The 14590-nt window shown below is 48.5% G+C and overlaps 1 protein-coding gene across 2 annotated transcripts in view; it reads left to right on the top strand.

Annotated features, from left to right (window-relative positions):
• LOC144148103 (uncharacterized) overlaps positions 1-14590 on the top strand; it is a 45718-nt gene that overhangs the window by 19344 nt on the left and 11784 nt on the right. Inside the window, exon 1 of one of the 2 annotated variants that reach the window (XM_077679692.1) lies at positions 466-843. The exons of the other annotated variant lie outside the window; for it this stretch is intronic. Coding sequence (XP_077535818.1) covers positions 749-843 — 95 coding nt within the window. The 5' untranslated portion in view covers positions 466-748. Of the gene's footprint in view, positions 1-465; positions 844-14590 lie in introns of those variants that run through there. 2 annotated transcript variants of the gene reach the window in all.

Here is a 14590-nt window from a genome sequence, read left to right as displayed (position 1 = left end):
AGTTGCGGCGGTGACCCTACGAGAGCAGCATGACAGTTCAGAAGTTCCACAGAAGGTCCAACTACAGGCTTTCACATTCACATTGTTACAAAATCCCAAACATCGCCAGTAATTTTTTTTACGTTCGCGATTGGGACTAAAGACGTCCTGTGGTCAAACTGTTAGATAAGCCGTCGGAGCTGTTGAGAGACGTGTTGCATCGCGTCGCTTTAAAACCGTTACCAAACGTGTACGCCACCGGAACCGCATGCTTTTGCAAACGATATATGGTGCTGCGCGCAGAGTGTCCGGTGAATTCGGAAGCCTCGTGCCTTCACGGCTATCTACGATACCACGTCAGCCCTTTCAGAAGCCTATATTCTTTAAGAACAGATAAGGCGCCCCCCTCCAAGGGCTCACGAGACCGAGGATGCGTACACGCCCACCTACGAGACTTCGCCGAAAAAATGAAAGAAGGGAAAAAAAAAAAAAAAACAGACTAGCAATGTAGGCCCTCCCGGCGACGTTCGTCAGGGCGCAGAAGCCACAAGGCGAGCGCTTTTCCAGACCAACATCTGGGCGTCGTGATAGCAACGAAACCGCATCGTCATCGCGTTGTGCACGTCTGTTCAGAACAGCTCGTGCTGGCGACGCCACGACCTGGCCGAAATACGCGTCGCGGACTATGAGCTGCTTGGTTTGGTACTGGCAGCGACTGCCTGAGGCGTACGGAACCTGTGCGCTGCGAATCCGGTGAAGCACTTCCGAGATGGTTGCCGACAAGCGGCCTAACAGCACGGCTGACGAAGGACGGTCCCCGATGAAGGCCTCGTCCAGGAAGGCCGACGAGGCGAGAAACTCGAGGTAAACGCGCGACTTTCCGCTGTGCCCACGGCAAAGTTAATGCCTGGGCTCGAGCGGGTTCACGCACGGGCTTGCACAGTATCGTGTGCCGTGTGCTTATTTGTTTCGCTTGGTGTCCCTCTACGTTAGCTTTCGATGTGAAGCCTCGCGTACTTCGGAAGTACGGTCCGGTACCGTCGCTTCTGTCGGGCAGTGTTCGGATATTTTTTCACGACGACCCCTGAAGTCTGTAGCCCATTCTTTATGTTGCATTTACAAGCATCGACGTTTGCTGGAACCTCTCGATCGAGAGCAGTGATCCCGTTGAAAGCAAGCGTCGTTGGTCGCTGGTTAGCGTGGACTGTTGTGTAGAACATGCCTGACGTCGTCTAGAAATGTTTAGTCGTCTTTCACGCGTTTCTTTTATTTCTTTTTCAAATAGAGTTTGAAAAGGGCTGCGTACGCTTCGGGTGATTTGATTTGCCGTATTTCAGGTCGAAACGCGCGGGGAGGAAGAGGGGGGGGGTAGGCACTGTGTGGCGCTTTGGACGTGCGCGCGCCTACATGCATTTCTAGTCCTTCATGCGGGATATTTCCTCACTCTCGCTGAAGAAAAAAAAATGCGCAAGCTGCTCTCGCATATTTATTGTTTATTTTTCCTTCAAACTTTCGTCGCAGGACTTCTTTGTATGCTTATCGGTTGCAACGCTGCGGCTGTACGCGGTACAGCCAACACTGTCCTCTATATAAGCTTGAAGTGACCGCATTTCTCGGGCCCCAAAGCAGGAGGCGGATGGGGGTAAGGAAGAACGCGGCACATAGCTTGAAGGGACACTAAGGCTTATTGCAATTTTGTTTTAACTGAAAGTTCATACGTTCCGCAATGCTCTCGTTATTTGCTCGACGAGCGGCGATACGTTATTTCCTGAATAAGTAAATAAGTGCTGAAGCAAGTGCACCCACCGTTCGTGTAACGCAGAAGGTGGCCGAACGGTTTGTTAGTACACTGTAACGTCAAGAAAGCAGGTCAGACGTTGGGACTAAGCAGGAAACACACAACAGTTTGTTGTCGTGTGCGCTGCTTTCTTGAAGCTCCTCAAACGGTTTCTTTTGGCTCTTTCATTACTCGAGATTTTCATCCGTGACACTGGGCTTAGGTAATGGCTTGATACGCGTTTTCAATATTTCCGGCCGAAGGCACGGCAAAACACCGTCCCACAAGCAGGTTGCGGCACAGCGGGAACACAGCCTCGAAACCGGGACGTGCCCCACCTAAATCGGGATGTCTGGTTACTTTATATAACAACGATAAGATTCGTGCGTTTTCATTTTCACATCGCCGTCACAGTAAGATGTATAGGCCTCTCTTGTTCCCAGTGGTTCTGATCGCAGAAAGAAATTCCGTTGCCTTTATTTAGATGTTACTTTTCAATCTCCGCATTTCGCCACTACAGCTAAATCGACGGGCCTTTCGCTGTTTCTAGTGGTTCGAACGGAAAAGATTGATTGATTTGATTTGATTGATTGATTGATTGATTGATTGATTGATTGATTGATTGATTGATTGATTGATTGATTGATTGATTGATTGATTGATTGATTGATTGATTGATTGATTGATTGATTCTAGGGTTTAACGCGCCGACGCAACGCAGGCGATGCGGCACACCGTAATGGAGGGCTCCGGATTAATTTTGACCACCTGGGTACCTTTAACGTGCGCCGAAATCTTGTACACACGGGCGTTTTTGATTTTCGCCTCAATCAGAAAAGTGGCCGCCGCGGCCGGGAATCGAACCCGCGAACGGAAAAGAAATCACTACTTTTAGATAGAATTTTGGGATAGCGGGCATGCAACGCGGTCCTTTATTTTACCTACGATGCGTTGTTGGCGCATATCCTGAACTCCCGGTTTCGTTTTCTTCCGCTGGGAACCTTCATATAATGAGTTGAGCGTACGTCCATTCGCTACGACCTCTCTTTCTACCAAATAAATGTCGCATGACCGAGGGTTCGCGACATGTATAGGTTCGACTAATTATGAAGGTTTTCAGCGGACGAAACCGAAAGACCAAGGTTGTCGCCGCTTTGGTTCATAATAAGCGAGCTTCGTTGTACACGCTTCGGTGAGCGATTACTCGAAACGCAAACGACCAGCGTTGCAATAACCGCCAACGCCTCCGCCCTTTGCATAACGGGCGTTCCCATATATACGCGGGAAAGTACTGGCTATCCCGACCCGTCTTTTTCCTCCTTTTGGATCGGCGGTGTTTCCAGCGCGTACGGCAACAGCGTAGTAGTTTAGAGCGTCTTGAATATGCAGCGGCCTGTCCCAACGCCCACGGTCGACGCTCGATATTACTGCTTTCTTGGCAGCGCGGTGCGTTGTGACTTGTAAGGCAAGCTTTATCGGAAATTACTCGTTAGAAGACATATATACGCTGGAACGAAGCTGCGACAGCACGGTTTCTTTTCTGTCTCTGAATTTCCGTCTCGAGAAACGTTCCTGTCGTAATGGCGTGCGGACTGAATTCTGAGAGGGTTCCTCTAGTCTTTGGACCGCGTCGTGACATCGGTACACACTGGCAAACTTTCATCATCTAAGCGGTGGAAGCGCACATGATTCTTTGGGTATATGTAGGTTTACAGATTTTTCAACTCAGAGCGTGCATAGGATTTCTTTTCTTTTTTAAGGCGTCTTCTGCGCAAATACGACGCATGACTTCTGCGGCATCAAATATTTAAGTTCCTTTACGTTGTCATTACCTTGCTCCGTAATACTGCTAGCAAAGCATCGCGTACGGTGACTTTAGATTGCCAATGACATTTTCTGATTGCTCTCTACGACTCAAGTCCGCCCATTATAGTCTTTCGAAATGTGTATTTTGATTATTGGCATTACTGCACTCGACGTATGTTCGATAGCCGGCCATTCCCGTTGAAATTAATGTTACAGCCTGTTCTTCAACGAAACAGGCAATGAAGCTAAGGACAGGTCGTGTTTCACGAGAGCTCGCGCGTGTACAGCCGAAAGCCCGTCTTCTCGTTTTCATCGTGGACGCGTCAACTAGTCTTGCCACCACGGATTCAAAGACGGCAGCCGAACGTCTCGGCGATCGTTCGCTGACGCGGGCGTCCACTCATGTCGGCCGCGTCACCATCTCTTAATTTCCGAGCCCATGCTGCTGCCGTGCCGAGTAAATTGCCGGGTTGCCGGTCCGTGCGCCATGTCGTTCTCAAGTTTGGCACGATTCCCAAGTGTGTATGTACGACCGCCACGCAAACCGCGGCTATGCTGCGGCAATCCGTGGGTGTGCGCGCGGGTAGCGAACGGACAGCGCACAAACAGCCCGCCGCCTCTTATTTTGATTGCAGCGTCTTTGTCTCGAGCGCGTGGGCATGCAGTCGCGTCGACGATCACGCAGAAGCTATGAAGAAGTCGCGTTGTCGGTATAACTCCGAGGCATGGCCTCACCTCTGGACGACACCACGCCCCCTTCCTCCGGCTGCCGAGTGACGTCTTCTGGACGCCCGCACGCGCGCGCGCGTGCGTGTATCGTCGTATAAATATAGCAGCGAGGTGATTATCAGTTGGAGCACGCGCTGGAGCGCGTCAACCGGAAATTGTGTATATACGACAGGAACAGCGCTGCCGCTGCGCCTTTACACGGCGCGCGCGATTCCGGGAATTCCCCTTTTAGCCAAGGAGCGACTTTGTAGATCCCGAACGTGGCTCCACTAGCGCAATCGGCATAACTGGGCGCTTTCTTTCTGGAATTTGTTTTCGTGGAGTTGATAGTTTGGTTGAGGAGAAGGCGTGGCCGTGCAAGATTCCCGTACGTCTCAAGGTGCCCCCGAACGTGGTGGTGTACAGAAAGGGACGAGCATGTGCTGCAGCCAACCTATTACATATTTTTGGTGTCTTATAGTTGGGCGTCACCGTATTGAGTTCCGGGACTGCTACTGTGCCGCCCGCGAGGTAACTGCGCGACTCTCTGGCGTCGACGTTAGACGTATACTTTCGCAGTCCCGAGAACCGGGATCAGCCAGTTTATATATCTATTCTCAAGGCCAAAGCATTATACAGGGGTGTGGGAAAATAAAAATAAACAAGCAATATCAATTCAGCAGAGCTACAAAAAGTAGATAGATATGACAGTTCTGAACGTGGCAGGATCAGGAACTGCCGAACAAGTTGTTGGCTAACGCGACAGATCCGATAGACTTTTTCGACCATTTTCAGTTGATGCTATCGATCGTCGATTGCAGCAGTTATACTTTGTGATATTGCAGGAATTAGCAAGGGACCTCCTTCAGTGCTTGGCTTGATCGCGCATGAACTTGGGGTTCAGTTCATATGTGTCACGAAGCCAAAGACGACGCAGTTGTCTTTCAAAGAAAATAATTTTATTGGAGCGAACTTGTGCTCCCCTAACAACTCAAAGAATACACAGGCAGCGAAACAGCAGACAAGAAAGCGACGTGCGTAGTTGAGCGTCGAGAGTCGAATGCCGCGACATCTGCTCAGCGGGAATTTATCACTCGGCGCGAGGATTTCTGGAATAGTCGAATTGATTGTATCCAGAACACTGTAGATCAACCAAGATTATTCTAGGCTGCTCGTGTTAGTTCGGAACGCTCTCCCTATCAGAAGAGATAACACATGCGGCACAGAAAGAAAGAAGGGAACACGCGCCTCTCTTGGCACACACAACACCGAAAACACAGCCGTGCGGCAAAGCAAAACACAAATAAACAAACCCAATGCATGGTTCGCGGCAATATACAAACTTACAAGGGATAGTTACGGTTCTGTACTGTCTACACAAGTTCCCGTTTGATTATAGAGCCACTAGGTGAGGTTTCAGAGTATCGGCACTCTTTTCTGTCATTGTTCTATGCCGGCCGAATTGGTCGAACCGCATCATTGGTCGAACCGCATCATGTGACATTTGTTTACCCCGGGAAGACCCATGGGCACTGACATTTTGGTGCCTCTGTGTTGCCCATAGAGATAATATACTGGTGTTGCCGCGCGCGCGCTCTTCGATAAGTCGTGATTTTCGGGGCGCAGTGCGGCTGTATGACACGTTGAGAGTGAGTTTTCAAGCCCCCAGACAGAGTAGCGATGCCGTGCTGCTCTGTACTAAGCTGTTTCAACCGGCGGGTAGGTGGAAAACGCCTGCATCGCTTCCCGCTGGGAAAGAACGACAGTGACCTAGTGTAACCTACAGCCACTTTAAAAGCGCAGCTTAATTAGTGGCTCAGCGTAACCTAAATCCAATAAATAAGCTTCGCTAGCGTAACCGAGCCTGACCCTATCGCACCAGCGCGCTGTCTCTAAATCTTCGAAAAGTAAACACAGCTGTCATGGTTGCCATGCGGCGCCCGGACCAATACCGCCCGTCAATGTCAGCCACGATAGGGCGCATAAAGCTGGCCACCCCGTCGTCAGGCACCAAAATGGCTGCCGCCGTGCGTCAGTGTCGTTACTCTTAAGCCTAGCTTATTTAGTGATTCTGATACAACCCAGTGCGGCGGAGGGGAGGTAGAGGGGAGCGAAAGGATACAGCACAGTGTTAAAGAGGTAGAGAAAGTGAGAAGAAAGAATAAAAGATAGGGCCAAGTCAGTCCAGGCACATCAGTCATTAATGTTTAGTATTCCATGTGTTCCGTACATTCCGTATGTACCGTTCGTACCGGGACCGGACTGCGCACGGGCACGGCAAGGAGGGCCGAACCCCAACGAAACGAATGCGCGCGCATGGCGGGGCGGAGGCGGCAAGTCAGCTGAACTAAGCCCCCCTACCGGAACGAATGCGCAAGTGCCCAGTCGGGTCCCGGTGCATACGGTACGCACGGAACGTACGGAGCACAAGGAATGCTAAAACTCTCTATTAATACAGCAGTCCGAGCTACAGCCGCTGGATAAGGTTGTCTTCAGGTGAGGGATCAGGTGGTCGAACACTTCCCGCTGGGTTGCCAGTTTTTGTAGTGTTCATTTTAAACCTCATTCATGGTTGTTTCGATTGCGAATGATGAGGCGCAGGTAAAATTACTTTCTGGAATCGTGATCAAGTTAAGATTAAGGCTCTTGTTGTGACCGTGAGATGCAAAAGAATGGGCATCCAAAAGAAAGCTACAGAAACAATAGGCACGGCGCAAGCGTTCTTACGTCGCTTCTCTGTTTCGCCAACCTTACGTTTCTTTGGTGGCATTGAAGGGACGCGTGTACCCAACCAGCGCCGTTTTCTTCGTTTTTTTTTTTTGCTTTTCTCAGTTTCCTACTTCCGATATTTTTCTTTTTGTGTTTTTGTTTCAATAATAGCGAGAGGATGCTTTAATATATACACTTTGCTATTTCGGTACTTCATTCCTTTTCTTTTTAGCTAATCGTGCGAGGGCCCTGGATTAGTTACACCATTAAGATTTCGTGGCAACATATTCAGTTTTTATTTCGCTTTTGTTGTTTTTGTAGTTTTGTAACAGACAGTAGATGACAGATTTGTCTATCGAAGGCAAATTGCGGACTTCTTGTTTCGTTTGGTTATAGTTTCGTTTCTGTTTTAGAGGCAAAGCCCCTTAGAGGCTGGGGCTGTTCGCGTCTCCTGCCCGTCGTCGTAATCGTCGTTTCATGTAGTCACGCTACTAAAACACCGGGATACTCGTTTACGCCTCGCGCTAGGGAGTTTCGTGCTTCAAAGACAAAGGACCTTTGCAGCCAAGCTGTACACATCTGCCGCAGAAGGCAACTTCCTTTTGCAGCGATAGCTGACACGAAAACTTCCGGAGGAAAGGGTGTGCGCCGACCTCCGAATAAAAGTGGAGCGAAAGTATGCATATATCAATCTTCACTGGAAAAGGAGCGGCCAGTGGCCTAAGAAGGGAGGGGTTGTATGGGAGGGGATCCAGGCCTCCTCTAGGCCCTTCGGGCTACGCCTGATTCTTTTTCCAACTCCCACAGCGAGAGTAACGTCTCCTTGGCATGACTGGGATTCGTGGGCTTCGTCCACTCTTCGTATGATGGCACTTGTGTGGCGTGTCGGGCCCGGAGTTGGTGGAGGCCCCCACAATCCCACAGGAGGGGTAGAATGTCCTGATTGACTTCCTTATTAAACGGGCTCGTTCGATCAGAAGCTGTTGCCGTACCACGAAGCTATAACAGGGGAAAAATAACAAAAAAAAAGCATTGAGTTCGAATGTTTCTATTTCAAATCGAAAACTACGTAAACTGTGGAGTTTTCAAGTACTGGCAGGGGTACGGTGGGTCGGTGGCTCTTCTGGTCACTGCATCCAATGAGTCATTAGATCAAACGAGTCATGAGATCCACTAGCTCACGTGATGCTCGAGTTCGGAGATCCAGCTAGTCAAGAGATCCAGAATGGATATACTGACTCGTTGCATCTAGTGTCGCGGTCATTACGTGCCGCCACTTTACGTAGAAGCGCCTTTGTGAAGCACATCCTCGGTCAGGGAGTCTTCTGTTCGGGCCTTGTTGGTTAAGACTATGCCCCTCTGGGTAAGCCTTTTGGAAAGGGTGTTCATTTCTGGAGTCATGTCTCGTAGGTTTTCCGTTCTTCGTTTGTTATCCCGTGTTCATCCAGGCTAGCCGGTTCGACCTCAATCAGTGGTGGAACCGGGCGGTCGGGAAGCGAGTTGAGCGCAGAATTTTGCGCGCTAGCCATCCCGTGAGCCACGTCATTTCCCAGGCTACCCGCGTGTCCCGGCACCCAGTCGATGCATATATACCTGTACGTTGGGTTCGTTTTCTAGTGCTCTACACTCCTTCATGAGGTGGCACAGTGAACCATTGATGCCTGGTCCTTGGCGCCGTTTGGTGGTCTCTGTGTTGTCGCATATTATGGTGATTTTTTGTCGCGCCGTCCGCAGTGAGCACGCCATATCGGTCCGTACCATGAGTGTCGCCATCCACAGGGCATGGAGCTCTAGTCGTGTGCTCGCAGGCCCGTGATATTTGTATGCCTTTGACCCTCTTTGCGATCCAGATGGTTTGACCATAGGCGTGTGCAGGGTTCCGGATTAGAGGGGGCGAAGTTCAGTCAGTTGCGCTCAGAGGAAGACCTGTTCAGAGCTCCGTGAGACATCGTACTGTTAAGAGCTCGTTCCGCGGAGGGCATGCGAGAAAGAAGAAAAAAATGTGGTGGCTTGTTACACGATGGTGATGATTGTGGTGGCACCGATGTCCTGAAACGATGGCGGGGGGGGGGGGGGGGGGGGGGGAAGTGGCGGCGCCACAGACAGGTGGTGAGGTGTTGCCACTCAGGGGAATTGGCCAGGAAGAGTGCGCTGAAGAAAAGAAGCAGAGAAGAGGACAAAGAAGTGGAAACGTGGAGAGTAATGACAGGCTGATGCACCTCGCGCCATCTTCGTCCTCGTCATTGCTCGTGGGGCAAACAGTATAAAAAGCCCGATCCCCTCGTCCGAACAAGCAGTCCCCCTCTAGAGTATCGTCGATCATGGATGCAGCGCTCAAGGTCCTCCGACTTCCCAGAAGCTGCCGCCCCTCGCCTACCGTCGAGAGCATTCCAGCCCCCGAGTTCCAGGCCAGAGCTCGCCCACCGCGCTCTTGGGCCCGCCGGGGGGCCAGCACGATCCGAAGACGACGAAGTGGCCGTCGCCACGTGGGATCGCGGCGCCGTCGCCTCGTCTCGTGGCACCTCGCGTGGCGCCACGGTGGCGTTCCATTCGCGACCTCTACCGCCGCAGTCCAAGGGGCCACGACCGGTCTGCTGCCTTCGCTGGCCATTGTCGCTCATCTCCTGCTAAGAGTCGCAGCCAGCATGCCCTCCGCTGCTGAAGTAGCCGCGGCGCTCGAGGCGGTCCTCAAGGGCGCCCGGAGAAGGTACGTCTCGTTGCATCGCCCCTTTTACGGTGATCGGGAGGACGGCATCGTTAAGACTATGGGGCTGGATTTTATTTATCCCCACCCATGACGTGGCGCTCCTGATTGCCCGATTCGTGACCGATTTCTGCTAGTCTTCGTAGTACCGGGGATGGGAAGTGGGGGGTGGGACGTGGCGCTTCCGGCTGACCGATTCGTGACCAATCGCTGCTAGTCTTGTGTCGTGGGTGACATTTCGGTCAAGTGGGAAAGGTCAATGAACGGAGAACTCTGTGAAAGCGTTGCCGGTTGGATCGCGAGCGTGAACGTGTCTTCACGCGGCCACTGGCTGATGTTCCTTTCTTTCGGAGCGAAGCCTAGTATGCGGCATAACTGGGCTCGTGTATGAGGGAACAAGGCTAACCTCGCATCTATTGTGTGCTGGTTATAAAAGGAATGTGCCTTTTCTGAAGCCGACGCTCGTGTTACAACGGAAGGCAGTAGAATTGGGTGCATCGGGAATTGCATTCTAGTGACTTCGCCTTTGTTCGTTTCGGGTACCAAATGAAATAACCCTTCCGCTTGTACTTAGTAGATATTTTTGTGGCTGGTCACCCGGGTTGATAGGTTCGGACCAAATTTTTACGCATGCTTGTTCGTTCTGTGGAAAACCACTAACGCCATCTACGTCTTTTTTTTTTCTAAAGTACAATTTTTTTTTTCTCTCGCCGACCACTCTTACGATTACATTTCGCCAATTAGGCATATTGTGCAGATGCAAGCCGTTCACACTGAGCGCTTTTTCGCGATTTCGGTTCGTTCTCGCGGGTTCTTGTCTTGGTGTTGTGGCGGTGGTGTAAACAAATGTTTTCATTTCTTTTATTGATTTTCTATTTTTATTTAATTTTTTCAGTTTTTTTTTTTTCAGATTGCGTTCGACCACTTGTCTCTGTATAACGATTAAGTGTCTTGTCTGGCATTTTTGTTTTTGTCCTCTTCTTGAGAGCAGAACCTGAACACATTTTTTATTTTGTTAGTAAATTTTTATTTCATTTATTTCAGGTTTTTAATAAATTGCCGTCGACCAATTGTTTTTGTTCACACTAGTACAACGATTATACGTCTTAAATTTACCAGTTGGGCATTTTTGTGCAGGCACAAACCGTTTTCATCGACTGTTGTCCTCGACGCTGTATCGCCAATTGTTTCTATTAACACTATTATAATTACATGCGTTAACGTCGCGAAAGCATTTTTCTGTAGAGGGCAAGGTGTAGAATGGTTGGCGTTTTCATTTCATGTTTCGGTTCGTTTTCAGGGATTTCTTGCACATGCAAGCCGTTACGCGGTTGGTGCTTTGCGCGATTTTTTTTTTTAGGTTTTCGGTTTGGTTTGGTCTTGTAAAAGCGGTATATAAGATTTGATTTCGTTAATGATTTTTTTTATTGTTTTTGTGGGCATTTAGTTTCAAAATTGGTCGCAGTTAGCACAGGATTGAGATAATTGGAGGTCTATGGGAGAGGCTTTTGCCCTGCAGTGGGTGTATACAGGCTAACGATGACGATTTCCTCCAACCATTTCTACCTACGCTATTATAAATAGATGTTAACTTTGCCAATTATGCGTGGTAGTTATTTTGCGAAGTTTGAGCTTTACATAATTGCGGCATCTCGGGACCTTCACGGTGCTGGCTGTCACACACGCGAACCAAGCGATAGGCGAAGACCCTCCTGTAGTGAGTTTCCTGTTTTCATTAGGATTGCGCGAATCGACAACGTTCAAAATTGGTTCAGGGCCCTTTAAATACCGCCATCGATGGCTGCCTAAACAACCGTGGACCGCTAGCTATCCCGGAGCATGTAGGCTTTCGTCAAAGAGGGTTCCCCGCACATGGTTCATACCCGGTGCGCAATTGGAACTCGGCAGCATACCTCGGCAAAGTTGGCGCGGCTCACTCAAACTCAGTCACAATTTTTTTTTTTTTCGAATCACCACTCACTCAAACTCAGACTCAATGCTGAGCAGCACATCTGCGCTCACTCAAACTCAAACTCACATTGAGCGCAAAACTCAGAACTCACTCGGACTCAGAACTCAAAATGTACTCAAACTCAATATGGACTCAAAACTCAAAATGTACTCAAAACTCAAAATGTACTCAAAACTCAAACTGTACTCAAACTCAAAATGTACTCAAACTCAAAGTGTACTCAAACTCAAAGTGTACTCAAACTCAAAATGGACTCAAACTCAAAATGTACTCAAAACTCAAAATGGACTCAAAACTCAAAATGGACTCATAACTCAAAATGTACTCAAAACTCAAAATGTACTCAAAACTCAAAATGTACTCAAAACTCAAAATGTACTCAAAACTCAAAATGTACTCAAAACTCAAAATGTACTCAAAACTCAAAATGTACTCAAACTCAAAATGTACTCACTCAAAATGTACTCAAAACTCAAAATGGACTCAAAACTCAAAATGTACTCAAAACTCAAAATGAACTCAGAACTCCAAATGGGCTGAGAACTCAAAATGAATTCAGAACTAAAATGGCCTCACAGAGATTGAGACAGTGAGAGAGTGAGAGTGAGAGTAAGAGTGTAAGTGAGAGTGAAAGTGAAAGTGAGAGGGTGAGTGTGGATGAGAGTGTGAGAGTGAGAGTGTGAGTGTGAGTGAGAGTGAGATTGTGAGTATGACTGAGAGTGAGAGTGAGAGTGGGGGTGAGAGTGCGAGTGAGAGTGTGAGTGAGAGTGTGAGCGTGAGTGAGAGTGAGAGTGTGAGTGAGTGAGAGTGTGAGTGAGTGAGAGTGTGAGTGTGAGTTGAGTGAGAGTGTGAGTGTGAGTGAGACTAAGAGTGAGAGTGAGAGTGTGAGTGTGATAGTGAGAGTGATAGTGAGAGCGTGAGTGAGATTGAGAGTGCGAGTGAGAGTGAGTGTGAGTGAGAGTGTGAGTGTGAGTTGAGTGAGAGTGTGAGTGTGAGTGAGACTAAGAGTAAGAGTGAGAGTGTGAGTGTGAGAGTGAGAGTGAGAGTGAGATTGAGAGTGCGAGTGAGAGTGAGAGTAGGAGTATGAGTGTGCCTGTGAGTGAGAGTGTGAGTCTGAGTCTGAGTGAGAGTAAGAGTGAGAGTGAGAGTGTGAATGAGAGTGAGAGTGTGAGTGAGATTGAGAGTGTGAGTGAGATTGAGAGTGTGAGTGAGATTGAGAGTGAGAGTGAGAGTGTGAGTGAGAGTGTGAGAGTGAGAGAGAGTGTGAGCGAGAGTGAGAGTGTGAGGGAGAGTGAGAGTGAGAGTGTGAGTGAGAGTGTGAGTGTGTACATTTTTCTATATACCTTTTGCTATATGCTCATAATTATAACCAGAAAGCATTTTTATATTTGTCCCACGTGATCCCCCTCGACGAGACCTTTAATTTGATACCCCACACACCCTAGCAGGGTCATATGGAATTCATACCAGTCAAAATAACCATGACTCACTCTCATGACTGTAACCAGGACGCATTATTTAGGTGTCCGACGTGATTCCCCTAACTGGAACCTTCAATTTGACGCCCCACATGCTTCAGCGGCCTCACCTTGAATTTAACCCAATCTATGACTCATAATGACTATCTCATGATTCGAACTACGAAGCCTTTTTTATTTGTACCACGTGATTCCCCTCGTCAAGACCATAAATTTGATACCCTACACGCCCTATTGGGGTCACTTCGAATTTTACCCCAATATAAGACTCGCCATGACAATCTAATGGTTATAACCAGGAAGAATTTTTGTATTTCTCCCACGTGATTCCGCTCATCAAGACCCTTAATTTGATACCCATCACATCCTAGCGGAATCAATTTGAAATTAAACCAATCAATGACTAACCATGACTATCTCATGATATAGCCCTACCACATTTTTGTCCCTCGTGATTTCCCTTATCGGAACCTTCAATTTGATGCCCCCGGACACCCAGTGTCATCATTGTGAATTTTAACCTAATTTATGACCCATTTTGACTATGTCATGATAATAATCAGGAAGCACGTGATTACCCTCATCGAGACCTTTAATTTGATATGCCACACGCCCTTGCGTCATGAACTTGAATTTTAACCGAATCTATGACTTACCATAACTACGTCATGATATATCCATAACTCATTTTCGTCCCGAATGATTCCCCACATCGAGACCTTGAATTTGATTCCCCACATGCCCTCGAAGCATCATTTTGAATTTTAACCCAATCTATGACTCATTATGACTGCCTGATGACTACAATCAGGAAGCATTTTTTTATTTACCCCGCTTGATTCCGTTAATCCGGACCTTTCATTTGATACCTTACACGCCTTAGCCTCATCAGTTTCACTTTTCGCCCTATCTAATGTGGTCATTATTCTGTCTTAAGGTGCGCTGCCCAGTCAATTCAGCTAATTCATTTGAAACAGCAGAAAGGACAGCCCCCGCCCCCATTTCCCCCCGGCTCTCACCTCTTCCTTTGTGACCCCTAGTATATCAAGCCGTTAACAGTAGCAGGCGAACAACCCGCACGCCAGCGCCGCCGTGTGCTTTCGCACCACCCTTTCCCACGCTCTTAGTGGATCCGTCAGGAGGAAAAGTTAAGACAACCCTTTTTTATGACCTCACCAGTCAATTATCACTCACGCACCCAGCCGCGAAAATTACGTATACAGCAAGTGCTTATGGCCATGAAAATTCAACAAGAAACTAAAAAAAATCAGACACCCCCTCCCTCACAACCGATCATGCAGATCGCGATTGGTGCCGTACCCGCAGGTAACCTGAATTGTGAGCCCACAGTGACGCATGAAACTTAACAGCCAACCATAGCTGCCTGCTAGGCTACTCATATGTACTCAAACTCAAAATGGACTCAAAACTCCTATGTACTCAGAACTCAAAATGTA

The sequence above is a fragment of the Haemaphysalis longicornis genome, unplaced genomic scaffold (assembly GCF_048455015.1).
Source record: "Haemaphysalis longicornis isolate Haplotype H1 unplaced genomic scaffold, Haemaphysalis longicornis Haplotype H1 scaffold_769, whole genome shotgun sequence".
NCBI classification, from domain to species: Eukaryota; Metazoa; Arthropoda; class Arachnida; order Ixodida; family Ixodidae; genus Haemaphysalis; species Haemaphysalis longicornis.
This window is presented reverse-complemented; position numbering and strand designations above follow the sequence as displayed.